The sequence below is a fragment of the Oryctolagus cuniculus genome, chromosome 6 (genome assembly GCF_051225735.1).
Source record: "Oryctolagus cuniculus isolate XC-2025 breed Fujian yellow rabbit chromosome 6, ASM5122573v1, whole genome shotgun sequence".
In the NCBI taxonomy this organism is placed as follows: Eukaryota; Metazoa; Chordata; class Mammalia; order Lagomorpha; family Leporidae; genus Oryctolagus; species Oryctolagus cuniculus.
Window position 1 is genome coordinate 60149460 of NC_142872.1, and position 25410 is coordinate 60174869.

General features: G+C 54.5%; 1 protein-coding gene across 2 annotated transcripts in view; it reads right to left on the reverse strand.

The window, feature by feature from the left end:
* The window catches only part of STK10 (serine/threonine kinase 10), a 101912-nt gene that overhangs the window by 44117 nt on the left and 32385 nt on the right, over positions 1-25410 (reverse strand). For both annotated transcript variants that reach the window (XM_051843611.3, XM_089336211.1), the window contains one exon: positions 2721-2769. In XM_051843611.3, the coding sequence (XP_051699571.3) occupies positions 2721-2769 (49 nt within the window). The remainder of the gene's footprint in view (positions 1-2720; positions 2770-25410) is intronic.

Here is a 25410-nt window from a genome sequence, read left to right on the forward strand (position 1 = left end):
TCTAGTCCCGGTTGGGGCGCCAGATTCTGTCCCTGTTGTCCTCTTCCAGTCCAGCTCTCTGCTGTGGCCCAGGAAGGCAGTGGAGGATGGCCCAAGTGCTTGGGCCCTGCACCCGCGTGAGAGACCAGGAGGAAGCACCTGGCTCCTGGCTTCGGATCGGCACAGCACGCCAGCCATAGCAGCCATTTAGGGGGTGAACCAACGGAAGGAAGACCTTTCTCTCTGTCTCTCTCTCTCACTAACTCTGCCTGTCAAAAAATAATAAATAATAAACAAACAAACAATGGGATGGTTATAAGCACTATGGGTAGGGCTAGCCACCAATAGAATATGCTAAGTTCTCAGAAGCATAAAAAACTATAACAGGTGATTATCACTATGTTCGCTCTGAGATGAGTCCAGAGCTAGAATATCTGTAGCAATATTTCTACAAAATGGCAAAAATGTGTCCTGGTCATGTCTAATACACTGACATAAACAAGAGCAATACTGAAAGTAATGGTAAAGAGAAAGACAATGAAAACCCTATCACTGCCACTTTTTGAGCCCTTACACTGCACCAGGCACAAGGTAAGGACTTGGCGCATTTGTAATGTAGTCCTCATAATAACTCAGTGGGGTAGGTATGATATATATATTTTTAAATAACTGATGACTTTTACTTGGCATTTCCTCTTGTGACAATGAATACACTTAATTTTAATCAATATGCTATATACTTCAGCAGCCATCAGGTTATCCTGTGGTGATTTTTACTTTGTTTTCTTTTTCTTTCTTTTGTTTTTTAAGATTTATTTATTTGAAAGGCAGAGTTACAGACAGGCAGAGGCAGAGAAAGAGGTCTTCTATCCCCTAGTTCACTCCCCAAATAGCTGCAATGGCCAGTCCAAAGCCAAAAGCCAGCAGCTTCTTCCAGGTCTCCCATACAGGTGCGGGGGCCCAAGGACTTGGGCCATCTTCTACTGCTTTCCCAGGTCATAGCAGAGAGCTGGATCAGAAGTGGAGCAGCCGGGACTCGAACCAGCACCCATAAGGGATGCCAGCACCACAGGGTTTACCCGCTATGCCACAGCACCAACCCTGTATGATGTACTTTTTGAGGTCTGGTTATCGAGGCACAGTTGACAGCAAAGCTCACTTTTATTTCGGCATCCAGTTCTGTGAGTCACGTATGCTTTCACGTGTGCAGCCACACACGCGGCTACTATGCACTCACGGATGCCGCCACACGTCCTCAGCACAGTTCACAGAATGCTTCTATCATCCCCCAGTTCCCACGCCCTTGATTCCATTGTATTTTATTAATTTTTTTTTATTTGAAAGGCAAGGTGAGGGAGAGAAACAAAGAGAGACATCTTCCACCTGACGGATCACTACCCAGATGCCCACAAATAACTGGGATTTGGCCCAGCTGAAGCCAGGATCCCAGATCTCAATCCACGTCTCCCACATGGGTGGCAGGGATCCAAGTCCTTGAGGCATCACCTGCTGCCTCCCAGTGTGCACATCAGCAGGGAGCTGGAATCAGGTGGCAGAGCTGGGACTCCTTCCCTGGCACTCCACTATGGGATGCAGGCGTCCGAGCAGGGGCCTGACCCACTGAGCAAGGGAAGGAGTTCTATGGGAAGGGTTCAGGCCCAGTGTCTCCTAGCTCAGGGTGGGGACAAACTGCTGCCGACTGGACTCGCTCCTGAGATGGGAGTCTAGGGAAATACCTGGTTCACAATAAGAAGTGACAAGGCGCCGGATAGCGTCACATACTCAGGGCCTCTCAACAGGCGGGGCCTTGGGCAGGTGAGCAGATCTGGGGGTTTGTGGGGGTGGAGACATGGGAGTGGGTTCCTGATAAGGATGAGTTTGCCTTCCCTTCTCTCTCGCCCACTGGCGCTCTCTCTCTCTCTCACACACACGCCCCTGTGTGCACACACACCTTCTCGCCCCTCCCTCTGCCTTCCCACACAAGATGACAGAGCGTGAAGGGCCTCCCCAGGCGCCAGCACCACGTGCTTGGACTTCCCAGCCTCCAGAACCCTGAGCCATCAGATGTGAGCTGTGGCACAAAAGGTTCAGCCACCACTCGGGATGCCAGCACCACATACCAGAGTGGTTCAAGCCCTGGCTGCTCCACTTCCACTCCAACTCCCTACTGATGTGCCCGGGAGGGCAGCAGGACGGGCCTCGCTGCTTGGGTTCCTGCCACCCATGTAGGAGACCCAGATGGAGTTCCAGGCTCCTGGCTTTGACCTGGACCAGCCCTGGCTGTTGTGACTATTTGAGGGGTGAACCAGTTGATGGAAGATCTCTTTTTCTCTCTGTCTCTCCCTCTTTGTCAGTCTGCCTTTCAAATAAATAAAGCTTTTAAAAGTGAGCCAAATAAATCCCGTTCTTTTTAAACCACCCATCTCAGCTGCTATGTTAGGCTGAAAGCCACAGGGCCCACTTTCCAAAGCGCCTCCCTTGGGTGTCCTATGTGCACCTCCTCAGGGTGCCACAGTCACCTGAGACAAGGGACAGTCCAGGGTCACGTGGCTTTTTGGAAGGGAAGTGCTGGTCTTTCCAGTGCAGCAAGAACCCAAACTCTGACCCGGCAAAGGGACCAAGGGTAAGGGTGCTGGAAGAGGCTGTGGAAGTACTGGCCTGGGGGAGTGAGGGACTCCAGCCCAACTGAGGACTGCTGCGTCCAGTCGCTGACCACACCCTGTCGCTCAAGGCAGACTCACCCAGCATGATGGCGTCCACGGCTCCGCCCGGGCAGAACTCGATCATGATCTGCAGAGAACACAAGGCCAAGCAACAGTGAGCGGGTGCCCTGCTTCGAGACGGGAGACCCCCCTCCCAGGGCCCACAGGGTCGGCCCAGTCTGCCCACCCTCCCAGGAGGCCCCAAATACACAGAGGGCCAGTCGCCATGGAAACCCAAAACTTCAGCAAACAGCCTTGTGGCCCCCTCCCACCGCCCTGCTCCCTGGTCCCCACCTGCCAGCTGTCCTGTTTCCTGAGGGCCACAGCCAAGGGCCTCAGGGGATGCCTTCCCCCATGCACAAGCTGGCCCAGTCCTCACACAGCGCCCACAGCTGTCCCTGACCCACTCCACCTCCCAGAGCCGGGGTCCTGCCTGCCACCCTGGAACCTCAGCATCGGGAAGATCAGCTCAGAGGGAGAAACCGAGGCTCAGGAAGGAGGGAGGGGACACTGACCCAGGCCACACAGATGGGTTAGTGGCAGGACCTCCACCAGAAAGCACATTTCCTACGCCCACTCCTTCATTCACAGCCATTCATTCATTCATCATACACCTTCTGCACACCTACTAGGCTGGTCCAGGCCCTCAAGGAGCTCCCAGGCTAGTGGAGGGATGGAGCAGGACGTGCCCCAGGCCCCTGCCTCCCAAGGCACTCGTCTTCACTCCTCCTGCCTCCTGCTGGGCTCCCAGCCTATGTGCAAGGATGCTTCCTCCTCATCCTCAGAGCAGGGCCGGGAGGCAGGGAGGCAGGGGGGCAGGGAGGTTCACAATCATCAGGATGCACTCCCAGGCCGGCTGTGACGTCCCTTCCAGACCGCTCTGTGGGGGCAGATCCACCACCGGGGGCCCCTTGGGGAGACCCACTCTCAAAACAGGAAAGCCACCCTCCGCCACCACCCAGCTCAGCCCAAGCCAGCTCCCCAGCCTGGCAAACTACAGGAACCTCAGGAGATATATATTTAACAATTTATTTATTTGAAAGGTAGAGTGATGGGGCTAGGGGTAGGGGGAAGAGAGATCCTCCATCTGCAGGCTCACGCCCCAAATGGCCACAACAGCCAGGGTTGGGCCAGGTCGAAGCCAGGAGCCAGGAAGTCCATCCAGGTCTCCCCCGTGGGTGGCAGGGGCCCAAGTGCCTTCCCAGGCACATTTGCAGGTAGCTGAGTCACAAGTGGAGCACCCAGGACACAAATTGGCAGTCTGGGGCTTTTGATGAGGCCTCTGGTGTGCAGCTGGCGCCCACAGGAGGCTGCACGGGGAACTGGGTTCCAGAGCCACTCAAGGCTGGGCCTAAGTCCCAGGGCCTCAGCTCAGCAGTGTGGCCTCGGCGCCAGAGTGGGGTCTCAGTGCTTCCCTATTTGAGGGGTCGGGGAAGGATGAGCCCTGCAGGGATGCAAGTAACCATAGCAGGTTAAACAGGGGGCTTCCAGGTGGGCCGGGCTATGCCAGATGCCACGTACAGGGGGCACCAGGACCATCCTGGCCTTGCCAGCCCTACTCCAGGCCACGGAAGAGCTGTGTCAGTGGCTGCCACCCACTCATACCCCACTGCTGGCTGGAAAGGAAGAAGTGGCCCTGGGGCTCCTCCGGTCAAGCGGGTCCACGCCGCCCAGTGACAGCAGGCTTCTCCCCACCATGACAGTGGCTGCCAGAAGTCACCAAGAGACACACTCGTGTGTCGCTGATCCATACAGGAAGGACGAAATCATTCTACTTATTCATCCACCCACCCACTCACCCACCCATCCATTTATTTCTCTCTCTCTCTCTTTTTTTTTTTTTTTTTTTTGACAGGCAGAGTTAGAGAGAGAGAGAGACAGAAAGCTCTTCCTTCCGTTGGTTCACCCCTCAAATGGCCGCCATGGCAGGCGCGCTGCATCGATCCGAAGCCAGGAGCCAGGTGCTTCCTCCTGGTCTCCCATGCGGGTGCAGGGCCCAAGCAGTTGGGCCATCCTCCACTGCCTTCCCGGGCCACAGCAGAGAGCTGGCCTGGAAGAGGGGCAACCAGGACAGAATCCGGCGCCCCAACTGGGACTAGAACCCAGGGTACCAGTGCTGCAGGCGGAGGATTAGCCCAGTGAGCCACGGTGCCGGCCTCATTTTTCAATCACTTATTCATTCTTTTTTTTTTTTTTTTTTTTGACAGGCAGAGTGGACAGTGAGAGAGAGAGAGACAGAGAGAAAGGTCTTCCTTTGCCGTTGGTTCACCCTCCAATGGCCGCCGCGGCCGGCGCGCTGCGGCCGGCGCACTGCGCTGATCCGATGGCAGGAGCCAGGAGCCAGGTGCTTTTCCTGGTCTCCCATGGGGTGCAGGGCCCAAGCACCTGGGCCATCCTCCACTGCACTCCCTGGCCACAGCAGAGAGCTGGCCTGGAAGAGGGGCAACCGGGACAGAATCCAGCGCCCCGACCGGGACTAGAACCCGGTGTGCCGGCGCCGCTAGGCGGAGGATTAGCCTAGTGAGCCGCGGTGCCGGCCCCACTCATTCATTCTTTAAGCCAAGTAGGTTTGCTCCTGGAGCTCAGGGAACAAAAGTAACTCAGATACAGGCACTGAGCTCTCAAAGCACGTGTATTATTCTGCCTTATAGCAACTCTCAGCTCCAGAAAAGAGGACCAAAAACTCCTCTAATTGCTAGGAAAATAACTCAGCCATGAGACAAAATGCTGGAGAAACAAAACAGCATCACTATATCAAGCCACAGCTGGCAGACTGTAAGACGGGGCGATACAGGGCTGGTGCTGTGGCGTAGCAGGTAAAGCCGCCGACTGCGACAACAGCATCCCACATGGGCACGGGTTCGAGTCCTGGCTGCTCCACTTCCCAACCAGCTCCCTGCCAATGGTCTGGGAAAAAAGCACTGGAAGATGGCCCAAGTCCTTGGGCCCCTGCACCCATGTGGGAGACCTGGAAGAAGCTCCTGGCTCCTGGCTTCGGCCTGGCCCAGCCCTGGCAGTTGTTCCATTTGGGAAGTGCAGCAGATGGAAGATACCTCCCTCTCTCTCTAACTCTGCCTTTCAATAAATAAATCTTTTTTTAAAAAGGTGGAGTGAAACACCCTCACTCTCTGAGGGACGAGCAGCCCATCTGGGGCATCCTGGCTGGGGCTCAGCCAATGTTGAGCTCTTCACCATCACCCCTTCCTTCGTGCCGGGAGCCCCACCTTGCTTAGGGGTTTCTGGTTTGTTCTTTGAGTCTCCATGAATGCTGTCCTTGCCCCGTGCCTTCAGCTAAAGGCAAACAGGAAAAACCGCTGGTGTACAACGCTGCCGAATCTCAGCAGCCAGTCCAGAGGCCCTGCTCAGCTTCCCTGCCACCCACACGATCCTTCTCGCCTTGGGCCACCCCAGTCCTCTCTGTGAAATGGGTTCATGCCAACAGCACTAGGACTTACGGGGAACACTCGCTGAAACCAGCCCTGACACCAGGTGGATAAGTAATAGGGTCAGACGCTCCCTCCTCTTCTCTGACAGGTGTCGTCGGAAAGAAAGTGGCGGCAGACTTAGGTTCAAGGTTAGCAGTGCCACTTAACCGACTATGCGACCTTGCGGAGAGCAAGCCCGACCTTCCGTTTCCTCGCGTGCACGATGGCACTAAACACCCCTGCCTCCCACCTTGTGGGCACAGCCAGCTGAGATCCCCCAAACAAAACCCCATCCCAAACGCCACGCAGTGCACACACGGGGAGCCTCTTACAGACACGGATCTCTCCGGAACTACAGTTCATCAACCCCCAGCGGGAACCACGAGGAGGCTACAAGGGCCCAGGCCCAGGCCTAGGCAGTTCCTGCATCTTTCCAGGAAACTGCCCCTTACACAGCAGTCTTACGCAGGGCCCTGGACTCGCCCTGGCAGGGGTCAGTGCTAGCAAAACGCTCCCGTTTGGGCAATCTGGTTTGCTTCCCCTTCTGCAATTGGAGAGCTCATGACCCCTTCAGCTTCCTCTTTATGCATTTTTGCCTTGGCTGCCAGGAAGCTCTGTGAAGTAAGCTTCCTTCACTTCACTTTGGGTTTCTTGCCCCACTTGCTGCTCTTCAGTTCAGAGGTCCTAAGACTTTTAATCTTCAGCGTGTCGGGGGCTGTAGGGGCCTGTAGCACAAACTTGCCAGGTTCAAGTACAGAAATGCATGGGGTCTGGCTGACAAAATAATCATCTCAGGGGCCAGCACTGTGGCACAACGAGGTAAGCTGTCTCCTGTAGTGCCTGCATCCCATATGGTCACCGGTTCAAGTCCCAGTGCCCCACTTCTGATCCAGCTCCTTGCTAATGAGCCTGGGAAAGCAGCGGAGGATGGCCTGAGACCTCGGCCACCCATATGGGAGACTCGGATGGGGTTCCAAGTTCCTGGCTTCAGCCTGGCCCAGCCTGCCCATTGTGGCCTTTTGGAAAGTGAAACAGCACAGCAGATAGAAGATTTCTCTGTCTCCCCAAACCCCATTTGTCCTTCAAATAAATACATATTTTTTAAAAAACCTCAATAGTGATCAATAACATACAGTTTAAAATACAGTCAGGGTTAAGCCACTACAGGCACCAGTTTGACTCCATTTCTGATCCAGATCCCTGCTAATGCGCCTGGGAAACAGCAGATGATGGCTCAAATACTTGGGTCCCTGCCACCCAGACAGGACACCCAATGGAGTGCCTGGCTTCGGTTTGACCCACACCCTCCTGCTGTGGTAATTTGGAGAGTGAACCAGCAGATGGAAGATCTTTCTATATCTGCTTTTCAAGCAAATAGACAAACCTTTTTTTTTTTTTTTTTTTTTTTTTTTTAGATTTCATTTATTTATTTGAGAGGTAAAGTTACAGAGAGGGAGAGACAGAGAGAAAAGTCTTCCATCCGCCGGTTCACTCCCCAAATGGCTGTAACAGCCAGAGCTGGGCCATCTGAAGCCAGGAGCCAGGAGCTTCTTCAAGGTCTCCCACGTGAACGCAGGGGCCCAAGCACTTGGGCCATCTTCTACTGCTTTCCCAGGCCATTAGTAGAGAGCTGGATCGGAAGAGGAGCAGCTGACACATGAACCAGCACCCATATAGGATGCCGGCACTGCAGGTGGAGGATACTATGCCACAAAGCCAGCCCCAGCCAATCTTTTAGAAATAATGAAATAAAATACAGTCATCCCTCTGTATCCATGAGTTCCACATGGTGGATTCAACCAGGGATGAAAAACATCAGGCTTTTTTCCTTGTCATTATCCCCTAAACAATAAGCATAACAACTGTTTACATAGCACTTACATTGTATTAGCTATTAGAAGCCATCTAGAGATGAGTGACAGTGAACAGGAGGGGTGTGCAGGTGCCGTGCAAACACTACACCGTTTTATATACGGGACTCAAACACGTGAGGTCAGTGTCCATGTGAAAACCTGAAACCTATCCCCTGAGGACCCCAAGGGACAAATGGAAAGTAATGGTAATAAATGCATATAAAAATGAATCAGGAAGTGTGGATTTAGCCTAGCAATTAAGAGACTGATTAAGATGCTGATATCCCAAATCAGAGTAGCTGGGTTCAACACCCAGCTCCAGCTCCAGCTCCTGACTCCAGCTTCCTGCTAATGCAGACATGGGAGGCAGCAGTGATGGCTCAAATGCTCAGGCTCCTGCCACCCACACGGAAGACCTGGATTTCCAGCTCTCATCTTCAGGCATCTGGGGAGTGAACCCATGGACGGCAGCTCTCGTTCTCGTTCTCTCTCCCTCTCCCTCTCTCCAAATAAACAAATAGGACTTTTTAAACACAGCATCCAAATTGTAAAGAAGTAAAATCATCTCTATTTGTAGACATGACCTTATACTCAGAGAGTCTTGAAGATTTATTCACAAAGAGTTAAAATTAATTAAATGAACTTATCAAAGTTGTAGGATAGCAAATCAGCACACAGAGCTCAGTTGCATTTCACCATGGGTTGGTCACTACGTAATGTATACACACATAGAGATACCATGCTGTACCCCATAAATATATACAGCTACTGTATCAATTATAATCGATTTTTTTACAAATTATAAAGAAAAATGTACTTCCTTTAGCATTTAAAAAGTCAGTTGCAGCCGGCGCCGCGGCTCACTAGGCTAATCCTCCGCCTAGCGGCGCCGGCACACCGGGTTCTAGTCCCGGTCAGGGCGCCGGATTCTGTCCCGGTTGCCCCTCTTCCAGGCCAGCTCTCTGCTGTGGCCAGGGAGCGCAGTGGAGGATGGCCCAGGTGCTTGGGCCCTGCACCCCATGGGAGACCAGGAAAAGCACCTGTCTCCTGGCTCCTGCCATCGGATCAGCGCGGTGCGCCGGCCGCAGCGCGCCGGCCGCAGCGGCCATTGGAGGGTGAACCAACGGCAAAGGAAGACCTTTCTCTCTGTCTCTCTCTCTCACTGTCCACTCTGCCTGTCAAAAAAAAAAAAAAAAAAAAAAAAAAAGTCAGTTGCATTCCTATTCACTAACAATTCAAAAAGATAAAACTGAGGTGAGCATTTTGCATTTGGTTAATCCACTGCTTGGGATCCCTGCGATCCCACACTGGAGCGCCTGGGGGCCAGTGTTGCAGTGCAGAGGGTTAAACCACAGCTTGGGACGCTCTCATCACATTCCATAGTGCTAGTTCCAGTCCTGGGCAATCTGCTTCCAAACAGCTTCCAGCCTATGCGCCTGGTAAGGCAGTGGAAAGTGGCCCACGTGCCTGAGTCCCTGAAATCTACCTGGAAGAACCAGACAGAGGCCTGGGCTCCTCGCTTCAGCCTGGCCCAGCCACACCTTTTGGGTATCTGGGGAGTCAATACGCAGATTAAAGCAACCTCTCTCTCTCTCTCTGACACAAAGCCTTTCAAATAAACCAATACTTTTTTAAAAAGATTCATTTTATTTATTTGAAAGGCAAAGTTACAGAAAGAGGCAGAGATAGAGGCAGAGAGAGAGAGAGAGAGAGAGAGAGAGGTTTTCCATCTGCTGGTTCACTCCCCAAATGGCTGCAAAGGCAGGAACTGAGCCAATCCTAAGCCAGGAGCTTCCTCTGAGTTTCCCGTGTGGGTGCAGAGGCCCAAGGACTTGGGCCATCCTCTACTGCTTTCCCAGGCCATAGCAGAGAGCTGGATCAGAAGTGGAGCAGCCAGGACTCGAACCAGCACCCATATGGGATGCTGGCACCATAGGCCGGGGCTTTAACCCGCTGCACCACAGTGCTGGCCCCAACATATGCTTTTTTAAAAATTACCTAATGAAATCTATAGATTTGGGCCAGCGCTGTGGTGTAGTGGGATAAGCCTCCGCATGCAGTGCCGGCATCCCATATGGGCGCCAGTTCTAGTCCCAGCTGCTCCTCTTTCAATCCAGCTCCCTGCTATGTCCTGGGAAAGCAGTAGAGGATGGCACAAGTCCTTGGGCCCCTACACCCATGTTGGAGACGTGGCAGAAGCTCCTGGCTCCTGGCTTCGGATCAGCACAGCTCCAGCTGTAGTAGCCATCTGGAGAGTGAATCAGCGGATGGAAGACCTTTCTGCCTCTCCCTCTCTCTGTAACTCTGCCTCTCAAATAAATACATAAAAAACAACAACAACAACAACAACAACAACAACAAAAAAACAAACTTAAAAAAAATCTATAGATTTAGTGCAATGCCTTTCAAATTCTAATGGTATTTGCAATAGGAAAAGAAAAATGCATCTTAAAATTCATATGGGATCCCAAGAGACCCTGAAGAGTCAAAATAATCTTAAAAAAAGAACAAAGCTGGGGGTCTCATGCTTCATGGTTTCAAAACACCACAAACACACAGCCATCAATACAGTGTGGCACTGGCATGAAGACAGACAGACCAGCAACTCCAGAAACAAACCTTCCGTGCGTGGTTCCATAATCCGCAAGGAGGCCAAGCCCACTCAGCGGGGCAGGTACAGTCTCTCCAACAAACAGGGCTGGGAAAATGGGGACCCCCTGGAAGGGAAAGCAGTCAGCCCCTTCCTCGCACCGTACACAAAGACAACTCAGAGTGGATTAAAAAGTGAAACGTGAGACCTGACACCGCAAAACTCCCAGAAGTAAACACGGGGAAGACCTTCACGACGTTGGTCTTGGCCGTGATCTCATGGTTATGATGCCAGAAGCCCAGGCAGCACAAACACAGATAAACACGTGAGATGACATCAGACGGAAAAGCTTCTGTCTAGCAAAGGACCTACAGAAAGGGGCAAATATTGACACACCCTGTTTTTGATAAGGCATTAATCTCCAAAATGCACAAAGGACTCCTAAAACTCATTAGTAATAAAAAGGGGGAAAAAAACGATGTCCCAATTTAAAAATGGACAAAGGAGCTGAACAGACACTTCCCCAAAAAGCCATACAGGTGTGTGAAGATACATCACAAATCATCAGGGACAGGCAAATCAAAGCCACAAAGAGGTGTCACCACACACCTGCCAGAAAGGCTGTTATCAGAAAGACAAAAGGCCAGGAGAGGGAGCGCTTTCACACTGCAGGGAATAGAGACCGCTGTGGCCTCTGCAGAAAACAGGGTGCTTCCTCCCACAATAAAAAAAAAATGGAAGGACCCTGCAATCCCCCTACTGTGTATGTTCCCCCAAGAACAAAAATCAGGACCCCAGAGATGGGCCACTATTCACAGAAGCTGAGATGCGTGGAGGAATAAAGAAAACACGCTCTCTACACACAGTGGAAACTGGACAGTCTGAAAAACAGGAAGGGAATTCTGCAGGGGGAGGCAATTTGGACCTCCAGGACACTGGGCAAGGTGAAATACGCCAATCACAGAAGGACAAACACTGCAGACCGCTCTCACATGAGGGATCTCAAGTAGCCAAGTTCACAGACTCAAAGAGGAGAGTGGAGGGGTGGGCCCGGCGGAAGTGCAGTGGGTTAAATCGCTGCCTGGGACGCCCGCCTCGCGCACTGCAGTGCCTGCCTGGGTCTCAGCCCCACCTCTGCTTCCCATCCAGCTCCCTGCCCAGGTGCAGCCTCGCAGGCAGCAGATGATGGCTCAAGTAGTTGGGTCCCTGCCACCCACGTGGGACACCCGGAAGGAATTTCTGGCTCCTAGCGTAAATCTGTGGGAATTGAGAGAGTGAACCATTAGATGGAAAATTCATTCTCTCTCTCTCTCTCTCTCTCTCTCTCTCTCTCTCTCTCTCTCTCTTTCTGGGGAAGGAAGGAACTGCAGCCCCAGAGGTCTATCCGATACTGTACCTACTGTCAAGAGTAACGTTTTCTGTTTCAACATCTGCTAACACGGCAGATCTCACATTAAGTCCCTGCCACACAAAAATAAAAATCTTTAAAGAGAAAAAGAGCTTAGACCCAAGTGGTACAGGGTGTTGAGGGAGGTGTGAGCCCCCCACCCTTAAGGGGCGTGTCCTCAGCCCCCAGGAGCTCCCTGTTGCCCTGACGACCTTGGCCTATACACACAGCGTGGATGGAGTCACTGGCTTTCTGCTCTGGCTGGAGGCCAAAGAAACTGGAAACCTGTGTTTACCTGGATTCCTCATCAGGTTAAACTGAGCAGCTGTCACGGTGCAGCCTAAGGGTGGGGCCGGGCTACATGATCCCGGCAGCCCGCACCATCCCTCTGGGCACTGACGGAGGAATGGATGCATTCAGCAGGCACCCACCCAGTCCCAGGCACTGGGAACAAAGCAGGGAAAAAAACAGTCCCTGTCTCCCTGGAGGTCCCACTCGGGAGGCTGATCTACTCCTTTGGGGAAGCACTCCCTCCCAGGGGCCTGTGAACAGGGTGGCACACCCCACGCACACAGCACCGGCCCTGCACAGCTCATCCTCTGCTCAGAGCAGCCCTGGGACTGTCTGTGCCTGTACAAACCTCTTCGAGCTGTGCAGATTACGAATCAGCTCAACACTGCTAAAGACCAACAGAGCCAGGGTTTTCTAATTTCTCTTCTGCATCAGCCCTTCAGGACCCAACTCGGACATCAGGGTGCTGTGCCCATGCCAAGTCCCACCCTTCTCAGTAAGACACACAAGGGCAGGCATTGGCCCAGAGGTTAAGATGCCTGTGTTTGTAAATAAAGCCACCTCCTGGGATGCCAGCATCCCATATGGGCACAAGTTCAAGTCCTGGCTGCTCCATTTCTGATCCAGCTCTCTGCTAATATGCCTGGAAAAAGCAGCAGAAGATGGCCCACGTGCTTGGGTCCCTGCACCCACATGGGAGATCCAGATGAAATTGGTTCCTGGCTTTGGCCTGTCCCAGCCCGAGCCATTGCAGACATCTGGAGAGTGAACCAGCAGATGGAAGATGTCTCTCTCTGCCTCTCCCTCTCTGTAACTCTGACTTTCAAACAAAAAAAGATGCCCAGGTTCCTACATCTGGGCATCTGGGGTCACTCTCACTTCTGAGCCCAGCTTTCTGCTAATGCAGACCCTGGAGGGCAGTGGTGACGGCTCAAGTGATTGAGTTCTACCCATGTAGGAGAGCTGGGTTAGGTTCTTGGCTTCTGGCATCAGCTGGGCCCAGTCTCAGCCATTTGAGTACTTGGGGAGTGAACCAGAGGATGGGAGTGCTCTTTCTCTCTCTTTCTGTTTCTCAAATAAAAACAAACAAATAAGCAAACCACACCCAGAAAATGCCAAGTGTGCAGGGTTCCACCTTCACAGTTTCACTCCTTGCCCTCAACCTCTGCACGAGGTATGGTCACAAGGTCAGCAAACCTGAGCCAGCCTCAGTTTCCCCGTCCGTGACACCCAACATGACTTGAGCACTCCAGCTGTGCCATGCTAAGCTCACACTCACCATCTGAGGCAGGGATCCTTAAAAGTGCCTATAAATCAGGAGGTTCATTGTGAGGATTAAACAGGATTGTGTATGTCAGGAACTGAGCACGCTCCCTGGGGCCCGGTAAGTAGAGACTTGAGACATGCTACCAGTTACTGCCAGCAGTAGATGGTATTTTACACTCGGGAAAACTGAGGCTCGAAGAGATGAAGGGCACACAAACAGTGAAGAGGCACAGCCAGGACATCTGTGGGTGCCAGGCCCAGCCTCTGTCATGTCTCCAATGGAAGAGACCTGGTAAACGCCCCATCCCCCTTCCTCCTGCCTCAAGGAGGAAGCCACAGAGAACTTGAGTCACAGCCCTGGGTGGGTGGGAGAAAGGGCCTCCCTAGGCCTCCCAGTCAGCACACACATACCAAGGGAGCTTGTTCACCCGCAGATAAGGGAGCCAGGATGTCCCAGTGCAGATAAGAGCCTGTTTGGACCACCCACCGGTTTTAGACTGAACATTTACAGCCCCAGGCTGAGGGCTGAGTCGGCACTGCCACAGCCCCTGCATCCCCAGGCTCGCCCAGCCCAGAGGGGAGGCAGCAGCAGCATCCCGGTGACCAGACTGTGCCACAGTGCCCTCCCCTCCCGGTTCTTCCCTGCGGCCAGCACCATGTCCTGGGCTGGTCAAACTCCTGGAGCTGCCGCTGCACCTGCCCCAGCCAGCAGTCAGGACACAGCCCTCGGCCGCCATTGTCGCTTCGCTGGGCCTGCTTTGGGCCTCTGTTTTTTCCTTTCTGGAAAATGAAACGCCCACAATCGGTAGGGTCATTTGCAACACTGACATTCCAGGGGTCATAGTGACTGGCGTCACCTCATCATTGAATGAGGAGTTTATTTTCATAAAGTCAGCTCCTATCAATCGACCTACGACAGCGGTCCCTTGGTACCCGTGGGGGATGCAGTCCGGGGCCCCTCTGGGACAGCACAGCATTTACGTATGACCAACATCCTCCTGTGCCCCTTAAATCATCTCAGGAAGACGCACAATACCTAACGTAACATACATGCCGTGTAGACAGCCATCCATTCTATATGGCTTAGCAGATAAAACATTCGGCACATGTCCAATACAGGTGCACTTTTCCCCCAAGTACTCCTGATCCGTGGCTGGTTGAACCCACAGACAAGGAAGCCACGGACCTGTAGGCTAACTCTGCATGATCGGTTGGTATGGGCTGATCGAACGTGAATGAAAGAGTTCAGGGCCCTCAAGATGCCCAGACCTCAGGGTAGAACACAGCAGAGGTGACTACCATCACTGATAGCCAGATCTGCGCCCAAAACTGGGCAAAGGGCAGCCCAAGAGAGCACACAGGGTGGCTGCCACTCTGGAGCACCTGATGCGCACCTGGCACTGTGCTAAGCACTCCTTCCCATAGGCCCATGAGCAACGACACTTAGTCCTGTTTTATAGATGGGGAGACTGGGCTTTGAAGGGGCCGCTCAGCTCCAGGGTGTAACCCAGACACAGACAGCTGACCACGCAGCCACTTTCCCTCTCTGTGGAAGCAGGCAAGGCAAGTGCTACCTACTCAGTCCCCAGGTCGCCCTGCACTGACAGACACTGTCCCCTGGGGCACAGGCTGGGGCCTTCCCCAGCTTCTCCAATACCCCATCCGTGCAGAAGACAGACAGAAGCTTCTGGTTACTCAACTGACCTTGTAGAAGGAAGTCCACTGACGCAGCTGCCAAAGAGGCCGACAGTCAACACTTATCAGCTGCCTGTCCTTGTAGGTGGAGTGTCCCCACCTCTGAGCTCCAGGCCAAACAATGTGGCCATTGAGTAGGGAGCCCACACCCACAAGGCCTCCCGGAACACTGGGCCTTGTTCCTCCACCCCCGGCCCTACCCACCACATTCACAGAAAGCTTGGGCAAGGAATTCCCAGCTTCCCCTGCGCCTGTATGAACCCTGCTCCCTCGACAGAAAGGAAGGGCTCTGGGGTCCTGGGGCGGAGCGGATGACTTTGGAGTTGTGTGTGCGCACGTTTGAGTGGCAGCTCTGCCAGGCACCTGCTATGCCTCTTAGCCACAGTCCTCGGGGTGGGGATGACTCAGCCCTGACCCCACGCCACAGATGTGGAGGCCAAGGGGCTCCACCTCCAGATGTGTTCGCCTAAGGCCCTAGGCATCTCTGGGATGGAACTAAGCTGACTCAAACTCTGGGATACCCAACCTGGCCCTGTCCTGCCCATAGGTCAGGTGCCCTCGCTTCAGGGTCAAAGTCCCCAAGAGGTGGAGTCCACTCCACCTTCATCAAAAGCCAGGATCGAGGCTGGGATCAAGTTTGGATCAGATGCAAACCGGACTTCCAGCCGCAAGAGAGACACAAAGGCAGTTCCCTGTCCACAGAGACAACTAGAGTCTCTTTTGTCTGTCCGTCTGTCTGTCCAGCCACCACTCCCAAAAGCCAGCTCTGCTAGGGAGAGTGCCGGACTCAGAGGGGGAATAGCGGGGCCATGACCCTGCCCTGAGTTGGGGGTGGAAGGGAGATGGGCAGGAAAGAGTATCTCAACTCAGCTAAGGCAGGTTTTATAGCTGCTGCTGGGGGTGGGGACAGCTAGGATTGGGAAGCAAGGGAGAGGGGTTGTGATGTGGAGAGATGGCACTGGCTGGCTCCTGGGGCACAGGCAGGGCTGGGCAGTGCTGCCAGCAAGACTCAGGGTGGGCATTGCCATCATAGCACACCCGTAAGGACAAGCCCTAGGCTTCCTCCACTCCCTGTCTGACCCGTGAGGGAACACGGGGTTCTAACTCCAGAGCCCCACATGCCTAGGTCCCAGGATGACCTCAGGAGAGATAAACCTCAGAGAGGTGAGCCTCCATGCGCTCATCCATCAGGTGGGAGTAACAGGAGGACCTGCCTCCCAGGTCACCAGCACTCGGGATGACGCGGGCAAAGGTTTCAGCTCGGTCCCACGACCATGAGTCATGGCAGAGCCGGACCGGTGTGGGAAGCTGAAATGAGCAGCTTGTGTGGGGAGATCGGCTCCGCACCAGCGCCTGCCCCACAGCACTGAAGGCACAAGCCCGCAGCTCCCGGATGACGACCAGAGGCAGCCCTGCGCACGCACCTCGGGCGCCGACATCACAACTTGATTGTGTCTGCTGCCTGCCCAGCCCGCTCCCTCCCGGGGAATGTGAGCCACCTGAGAGCTGGCCTTTGTGTCTCTGCCCCACACCTGAAACCGCCTGGCACACACCCTTGGTGCTCGGCCAACACTTGTAAACGGATGAGTGAATGAATGAATGAATGAATGATGGCCGCCCTGCCTGCTCCGGGGAGGAGGGAGTCCAATCACACCAGCTCATGCACGTGGCCAGGCAGACTCAGGGAGGTCCTACGGAGACCCGCCCAGCAATGGCAATAGCTGCTGACGGTTCCCTCAGGGACAGCACAGCCCCTAGGCCCCCTGAGGGATTGGCAGGGGAGTGGCCAGGCAGGAAGCAGTGCCCCAAGAAACACAAGGACAACAGAAGATACACATACATATTGGGGCCAGCGCTGTGGTGCAGCAGGTGAAACAGCCACCTGCAGAGCTGGCATCCCATATGGCTGCCAGTTCGAGCCCCAGCTGCTCCGCTTCCAATCCAGCTCTCTGCTATGGCCTGGGAGGGCAGTGGAAGATGGCCCAGGTGCTTGGGCCTCTGTACCCATGTGGGAGACCTGGAGGAGGGCTCCTGGCTCCTGGCTTCAGATCAGTACAGCTCTGGCTGTTGTGGTCATTTGGGGAGTGAACCAGCAGATGGAAGACCTCTCTCTGCCTCTGCCTCTCTGTAACTCTGACTTTCAAATAAATAAAATAAATCTTTATAAAAAAATGCACACATACACACACACAAATACCACCCTCGGTTTCCACACTCCCCATGCAGGACTGGAATTATCAGCTCCACCCAGGGCCAGTCAGGAGCTATAAATCCAGAAAGGCTGCCTGAGGGAGGGGGCAAGGGCAGATGGGGGAGCAGGTGTCTATGTACAGAGGTGGCTGCACTTGACCAGGTGAAATAGATGCCACGCCAGAATGCAGCCCGTGGGGTGGCAGCTGTGAGGCCTTCAGGCCACGTCACATGTCAGGATGCTCCCGTGAGACGCGCTGGTTTCCAAAGGTCCACACAGCGCCTGTGCTTCGTGCAGCTGGGAGCCTGTCCATGCGCTGGCCCACAGATCTGCACCGTGAGGGCCACTCCTGACTTCAAGTTACCCTGACGGGGCCACAAGCGGGGTCTCTCATGCTGGCCACACTGCTGGGAAGGCAGCACCACCACCCCCAGGGTCCAGTGGGGGAAACTGAGGCTCTGAGGCATGACAAGACATGTTCAGGGTCACACAGCAGGACTACAAGGGTGGGAATGACACAGCAAGTGGGGGACCAATGCCCTGGAGGAAGCCATCAAGGTCACAGGGCTCACTATGACCCACAGGCAGGGGATGCCCGAGAACGTGGTGGGCAAAGTCCCCCGTTGTTCCATGGCTATGACAGAGACACCCAGCCTGGCCCTTCCAACAGCAGGATCCCAGCCCGTCCATCTGCAGCTCCCCAACTCCACCTGCTCCGGCCAGGGCCACCAGCGGCACCAGGAGGGAGGGTCTAGTTCTGGGCTGGAACCCACCTGGGACACCTGGAGCCACTGTCACTCTACGCCTCTGGCTCTCGGTCTTCACATCTGTCCAGCAGGGGTGACAACATCTCAATCCCACTGAAATGGGAGGGGTCAATGATATGATCATACAAGAGCCCTGCAGAAGAACCCAAGAGAAGGTTCCGGCAAAAGCTTGCTTTCCGTATCATTACATGGCCATCTCCTACGTCCTATCAGCGTCCCCTGCCTTCTGACTCACCCTTGAGGACAAGAATCCCGGAGCTTCCTCACCTGCTTTCACCTCCCTGGGCCTTGGGTGTCCCATCTGTAAAATGGGAATATGGCAATGCGGTAATAACACACCTCCCTCCGATGACAGGAGCCTGTGCACACCCTAAAGTGCTTTGCAAGTGCCATGTGAGTGAACATGTAGGGGCCCCACAAGCCCAACCCACAGGTGCACCAGGACCCCAGAGCACACAACACTGTCAGGAAGGGTCGCTGAGGCCACCCAGGGGACTACAGATCCTGGATTCAGAATCGCAGGCACAGGGGCTGGGACAAAAGGAGGAGGCCCGGGGTGCACAGCCTCCAGCCCAGAGCCCACCCCCTCTCTTTCTAGCGCATGTGGCACTGCAGGCCACCTGCGGAGGACACACAATCTTTGTTCTTCAGCGTTCTGACTTGTGCAGGGCCAGATCTGCGACCTCTGCCGCTGGCCGAGGGTGGCCTCGGAGCGTGGTCACGTAAGGCCATGGGCTGCCCACACCCTGCTCTGTGACCCTGGGTCCTGCACTTCCTCTGCAGGAGGCTTGCCTTGAGACAGGCGTCCCACTGTGCCAGGCCCAAGGTCATAACTTCAGTCCCTCGTGGGAGAGTCTACAGCGGTGTTCTTGGGCTGGACTGCATGTAGGGGGCCCTGGCAGACTGCAAGGATGCGGCTCCTGACTCCCTCTCCCTTCCCGACGCACGCTGGGCCCTGTGCTGGGGACCTTGGAAGGCAGACGGCTGAAGAACAGCTGGATAAGGGAGGCACCGGTGCTGAGCAAGAGCTCTCTGTGTGCCCAGCCCTCTTCTAGACCCTCTCAGTGATGACCCATTTTACAGCTGAGAAAACTGAGGGCCAAGGAGTGAAGGAATTTCTCAGGTCCCACAGGCAGTAACTGGCAGGCAGGAGAGGGATTTGACCCCGTCATCTCCACGGGCAGATCTTTCGGTTTTCAAAAAAAAAAAAAAAAAAACGGCACATTTTTGGGGTTCCCCAGCTCTCTCACTCCTCCAACCACTGCTGCACACACACACACACACACCTGACATGCATGTTCAGCAAATGCACAGATCCCTGGGAAGCCTATCTTTGGACTTCCCTGGCCATCTTGGCTTATACACCCGCCAGGTCTGGGTGGCAAACAACAGGGAGAAGCAGGGTGCAAACGAAAAAAAAAAAAGTCCTCTCCCACACTTCTCTACAAACACAGTTCTCTCGGTCCTCTTGACCTTCCTCAATAGGGACAGGGTGTGAACAGAATTCATGTTCTCCTGACTTTACTGTAAGAAAAACAGGGCAGGCTGCGCGTTGTGGCACCGTGGACTAAGATGCGGACTGGGACACCTGTATCCCCTATTAGAGTTCCAGGTTGAGTCCTGGCTACACTAGGCTGTTTCTTCTTCTTCTTCTTTTTTTTTTTTTTAAAGATTTATTCATTTATTGGAATGCCTTTCCAATAAATAACTCTGCTTGAGTTACAGGCGGGGGTGGGAAGGAGACAGAAAGAGAGGGATCGTCCATCTATTGGTTCATTCCCCAAATGGCCCCAACAGTCAGGGCGAAGCCAGGAGCCTGGAACTCCATCCGGGTCTCCCACATGGGTGACAGGAGCCCAAGTACTTGGTCTATTATCTGGTGGTTTCTCAGGTGTATTAGCAGGGATCCAGCTCCCAGCTAATGCACCTGGGAGGCATCTGATGCTGGCACAAGTACCTGGGCTCCTGTCACACATATGGGAGACCCGGATGGAGTTCCAGGCTCCTGGCTTCAGCCTGGCCTGGCTGTTGTGGCCATTTGGGGAATGAACCAGTGGCTGGAAGACATCTCTCTCTCTCTCTCTCTCTCTCTCTCTCTCTCTCTCTCTCTCTCTCCCTCTGTGTGTCTGTGTATGTGTGTCCCCCTTTCTCTGCCTTTCAAATAAATAAATAAATAAGCTTAAAAAAAAAAAAAAAAAGTAAAGGCAACCCAGGCACGCTGCACAATGACAAGCAGCCGTCAGCCTCAGCACTGGGGACGTGTTACAGAGCGGTGAGGTCTGGGGAGAGCTAGGGGCGGGGGTGGCCCCATCCCAAGCATCTGAAGCCGGGAAGAAACATCCTCAGGCTGCCCAGGGTTTTATGGGACAGCTTCTGACACCACTGAAGACACCCACTCCCCGCATCACAGAGCCTGGGTTCCACACCTGCTCCAGCTCCCTGCCTAATGAACACCCTGGAGGGCTCAAAGTGATCGGGTTCCTGACACCTAGGAGAGAGGCCAGGAGTATGCTCCTGGCTCCCGGCTCCGGCTCCAGCCCTGGCCTTGGGGAATGAACAGCAGATGACAGTGTTTCTCTCTCTTTCTCTCTCTCTCTCACTCACTCATTCTCTGACTCCCAAATAAATAAATTAAAATTTGGGAAATTTTGAAATCCTAATTTAGAAGATTTAATTTATTTTAGAAAAATTAGTAGGCCATGCTATTACCTGGGCAACCTTTTCAGATCGGCAAGTCCTACCCAGCCTCTCTCAAGGCGGTCTGCGACTTCGCTCCGAGTGTTCACACACACAGCTGCGGCCTCTGGCTCACAGCCACCCCCAGCGGCAAGGGGCTGTGAGTGGGAACGACCATCATTCTCAGCCAGGAGCCATCTGTCCCCACCCCACATGGCAGTCTGCGGCATCCATGGTGGTGGTGGCCCTGGCATCCGGCGGGCAGAGGCCAAGGATACTGGTGAGCACCCACAATGCACAGGGCCGCTCCATCATGGCAAAGACTGCCCTGCCCCCAACATCCCCAGCCTGAGGCTGAGAAACCCCGGCACCGGCCGGAGCCCCCAAGTTCCAAGGAACTGCTCAGGGCAGGCACGTGGGGACGCTGAGGCCCCAACCCCGAACAGCACCGTGAGCTCTACTGCCTGCCCAGACATTCCTGGAGTGTCCCGCAGGAGAGGATTCCACAGCTGCGCACCCTGGGCGAGCCCAGCTGCAGGAAATGAGAGCTGAGATGGGAGCCAGAGGAGCCAGACCCCGGCCTCAGGGCAGAGAGGTGAGTCCCTGCCCCCACCTCCACCCCCATGACCCTGGGTCCTAGCCGACCCATTCCACATGTCCCCGCCAGGACAGCATCCCGGCACGCCCTCAGGGGGAAGCCCTGGGATAAGGAGATGAGTCTGGGGCACCCCAGCCCCCCTCCCCATTCCTTCCCACCCTTCCCAGTGTAGCTGGGGCTACTGAGCTAAAAGCACCTTGTGAAAAGCTCCTGGATTGTCAGTGCTTAGGCTGCAGGCTTTGGTAGGCAGGAACACTGGGCTGAAACGTGCCAGAACTGGCTGCTCTTCTTCTGTTTCTATTTATGGCAAGCGGGTCCTAGTTTAGGGTACCAACATGAAGGATCTTTTTAAAATACATGTATTTGGAGCCAGCACTCGGCAGGTTAAGCTGCCGTCTGCAATGCTGGCATCCCATAAGGACAACTGTTCAAGTCCCAGCTGCTCCAATTCCAATCCAGCTGTGTGGTAATGGCCTGGGAAAGCAGCGGAAGATAGTCCAAGTGCTTGGGCCCTGCACCTGTGTGGGAGACCTGAAAGAAGCTCCTGTGCCCATCCCCGGCCATTGCAGCCATTTGGGGAGTGAACTAGCAGATGGGAAGATCTCTCTCTCTGTCTCTCCTCATTCTCTCTCTGTAACTTTAACTTTCAAATTAAAAAAAAAATCATTTTTAAAAAATCCTATGTATTTAATTTCTAAAAATGGAGTCACCTTTAAACGCCACTAGCTCTTAAGGAGGCCGGAGGATGGATAAGCTTGGGGAGGGGTAGCAGGCTGTGACTGCAAGAGAGCAAGTTCATCCCCAGGGAGACCCAGGAAGACCGCAGGGGAGTGGAGGGCCTTCGATGCCAAGCAAAGGAGTCCTGACGTTGGCAATCAGCGGGCAGGTTCCCCGCAGATCAACCTGCGGCACAGGAAACCCAGGGGCAGTGGGACTTCTGACCTGGAGCTGTGTGGTCTCCAGGGCAGACGGGGGGCAGGGAGGCCTGCTGTGATCTTGCCTATCCTTGCTCTGGGCTCACGTCCTCATCTCCTCTCTTACTGTCTGGGGGTGATGCGATCACATGGCATTCTCAGGAAGGTTCCCCAGGTCAAAGGCAGAGAACCTGCAGGAGAGCGGGCTGCCGGGAATGAGGAGTCGGAAGGGGGGTGGGAATAGAAAGAAGGACGTGGGGGCAAAGGGGAGAGAGGAGCAATGGCCTCTACAGGGCAACCACTCTGTGCCAGACACTGCTATCCATACCTAACATCCCTGCCTCACTCCTTGCAGTGATGCTACGGGCGAGGTTTTCTCATCATCATGCTCACTTTGGAGACAAAGAAATAGACTTAGGGGCAGCTGTGGTGGTGCAGTCACTCCTTGGGAGGCCACGTTCCATATCGCAGCACTGGCTGCTCTGCATCCCATTCAGCTTCCTGCAAGTGCATCCTGGGAGGCAGCAGATGACGGCTCAAGCGCTTGGTTCCCTGCCACGCTGTGGGAAGACTGGATGGAGCTCTGGATTCCCAGCTTTCGCGTGGCCCAGCCCTGGCTGTTGCAGGCATCTGGGGAGTAAACCAGCAGACAGAAGATCTCTCCCTCCCTCTCTATTTCTCTCTCTCTCTCCTTCTCTCCCCTTCCCCCTCCCCTCTCTCCATCACTCTGCCTTTCAAGTGGGTGAAAATAAATAAATAATCATTTAATAGATTAAAAAAATGAAAAGGGAACAGAAACTTGGGAGGTATCTAAAATCCCAAAGTCAACACTGAACCCCGTCCCCCTACCACAGGGCAGGGAAGAAAGAGCAGAGTCAGGGACTGACCAGCCAATCGCCAGGGGAGAGGGCAGTTCCCCCTGCCTGGACCCCTCATTTCCCAACACCTACTCTGAGATCACAACGCTCCCCTCCCTGACCCCATCACCCCTACCACCCCTCCCCCATCCACCCGGCCTCCCCGCTCATGGCCTTTGCACCTGCTGCTTCCCTGACCCTCCCCCAGCCAGCCTCCTTCTCAAACTACCTCCTTAGAGGGGACCCCTGCCCATGCCCAGGCAGTGTCTGGCTCTGTCCCTGGGCCTCCCCTCCCAATTCTATACCCATCATGGCTGTGTGCCCCTGTGCTTACTGCCGTCTCCCCTAGCAAGCCTGCAAAGTCTACGAGGACAAGGAGTGTATTTCTCTCGCTCACTGCTAAATCCCCAGCCCCTCAAACAGGGCCTGGCACAAGACAGGTGCTCAGCAGGACATGGTCAAGGCCATAGCCTCCTGCAGCAGCACTATCTCCTCTCCCTGGGGGCTCCCACCACAGAGCTCTGGTCTGGCCCTCTCCTAGCTCTCAGCCCATGGCCACTGCACTTCCTAGTCCCTCCTCTGGGCATTTTGTGCCCCCATCCCTGGGGGCCTGTCTCTGGGGCCCCTGCGGAAGGTTTTCCCTGTCCCTGCTGCTGAAGGCACCTGCTGCTGGCCCCGCCCAGGAACCTCTGTCACATTTCCCTATTGATTTTTCTCCCACACTTACCGCCTGCTTAAGTCCTCTCGCTTTATTTGCTTTCATGTTGTTTCTGCCATCAGACTTTGAGTTCGGGGAGGCTCACCATTGGGGACATTCCCCTGGGAGGTGCCCAGGGCATGAGCCAGGAGTAGTTACACTGAAGAGACAGCCCTGCTAGCAGCCACGGCTCTTCTTCCCAGAGAGCTCGTGGGCAAACACTTAGCAGCAGGTCCCCACCTCGGGCTGCCGGGACACAGACTGGCAAACAGACACCTGCTGAGGTCCTGGAATCTGGCCTGGGCTGGACGCGGGAACAGCAACGAACCAGAGGGACTGGTGAGGCCAGCCCTGGGTCCCCTGAATTCACCCATGTCAATGTCACACCAAGGCAGAGACTGGGAGTCATCCCTAGCACACTGGGCTGCTCAGGACAGCAGCCTCGAGTCACGCATGGCCACAGGACCCCAGAAATCCAGCTCTTTTCAACGTGGCTGTTAGAAATGTGAAACCAGGGCGAGCGCTGTGGCACAGCAGGTAAAGCTGCCACCTGCAACACCAGCATCCCATACGGGCCCCAGCTGGTGTCCCGGCTGCTCCACTTCCCATCCAGCTCCCTGCTGATGCGTCGGGGAAAGCAGCAGAGGATGGCCCAAGTTCTTAGGCCCCTGCAACCACATGGGAGACCCAGATGAAGCTTTTGGTTCCTGGCTTCAGCCTGGCCCAGCCCCAGACATTGTGGCTATCTGCAGAATGAACTAGCAGATGAAAGATTTTCTCTCTCCCTCTCTCTTTCTCTCTCCCCCTCTCTCTGTAATTCTTTCAAATAAATACATAAATATTTTTTAAAAATCATAAAAGAAATGAGAAACGACATCTGTGGCTTGCCTGGCAGTTCTGATGGGCGGTGCTCATCTAGAGCTTTTGGGGTTGTTTGCTTCCACCATGTCATCTGACATGCAAAGCAGAAGTGGAGATAAGAACCCACTAGAAGGATTTGGCGTAGATTATACATTCTAGGGGCAAGTGAGCAAACGGTGTCAGATTGCGAGTGCATGGCTGGGTGACGGACCTCTGCCCTGCGCAGGGACAGTCTGTCCACAGCTGTCATGGCTTGAGAAGGGCCCAGGACACTGCAGCAACAGCCAGTTTCTCAACCCCAAGTCTTTGACAGCACAGCCCGTGTCCAAGACCGGTTCTGTCAAAGACGTGCACATGAAAAACCTGGCTTCTGGGACCACAGAAGGCCCTGGGCCTGGCCGCGAGGCGGACCTGACGGCCACCTCTCAGAAAATAAGAGCTAAGGGCTGGTGCACCCTCTCTCGGTCCGCCTCAGGGCCACACAACCTCTCCCTTCCAGGCTTCTGCCCATGCTGGTCCTCCCACTGATGGTATTTCCTTTCCTTAGCCCTCTGGAGGACTCCTATGCATCCTGTGAGATCCAGTTCAAATGTCCCTTCTTCCAAAGTCTTCTCTGCCCACATCACACCCTGGAGCTTCTCACCACTTCCTGACCAACCAC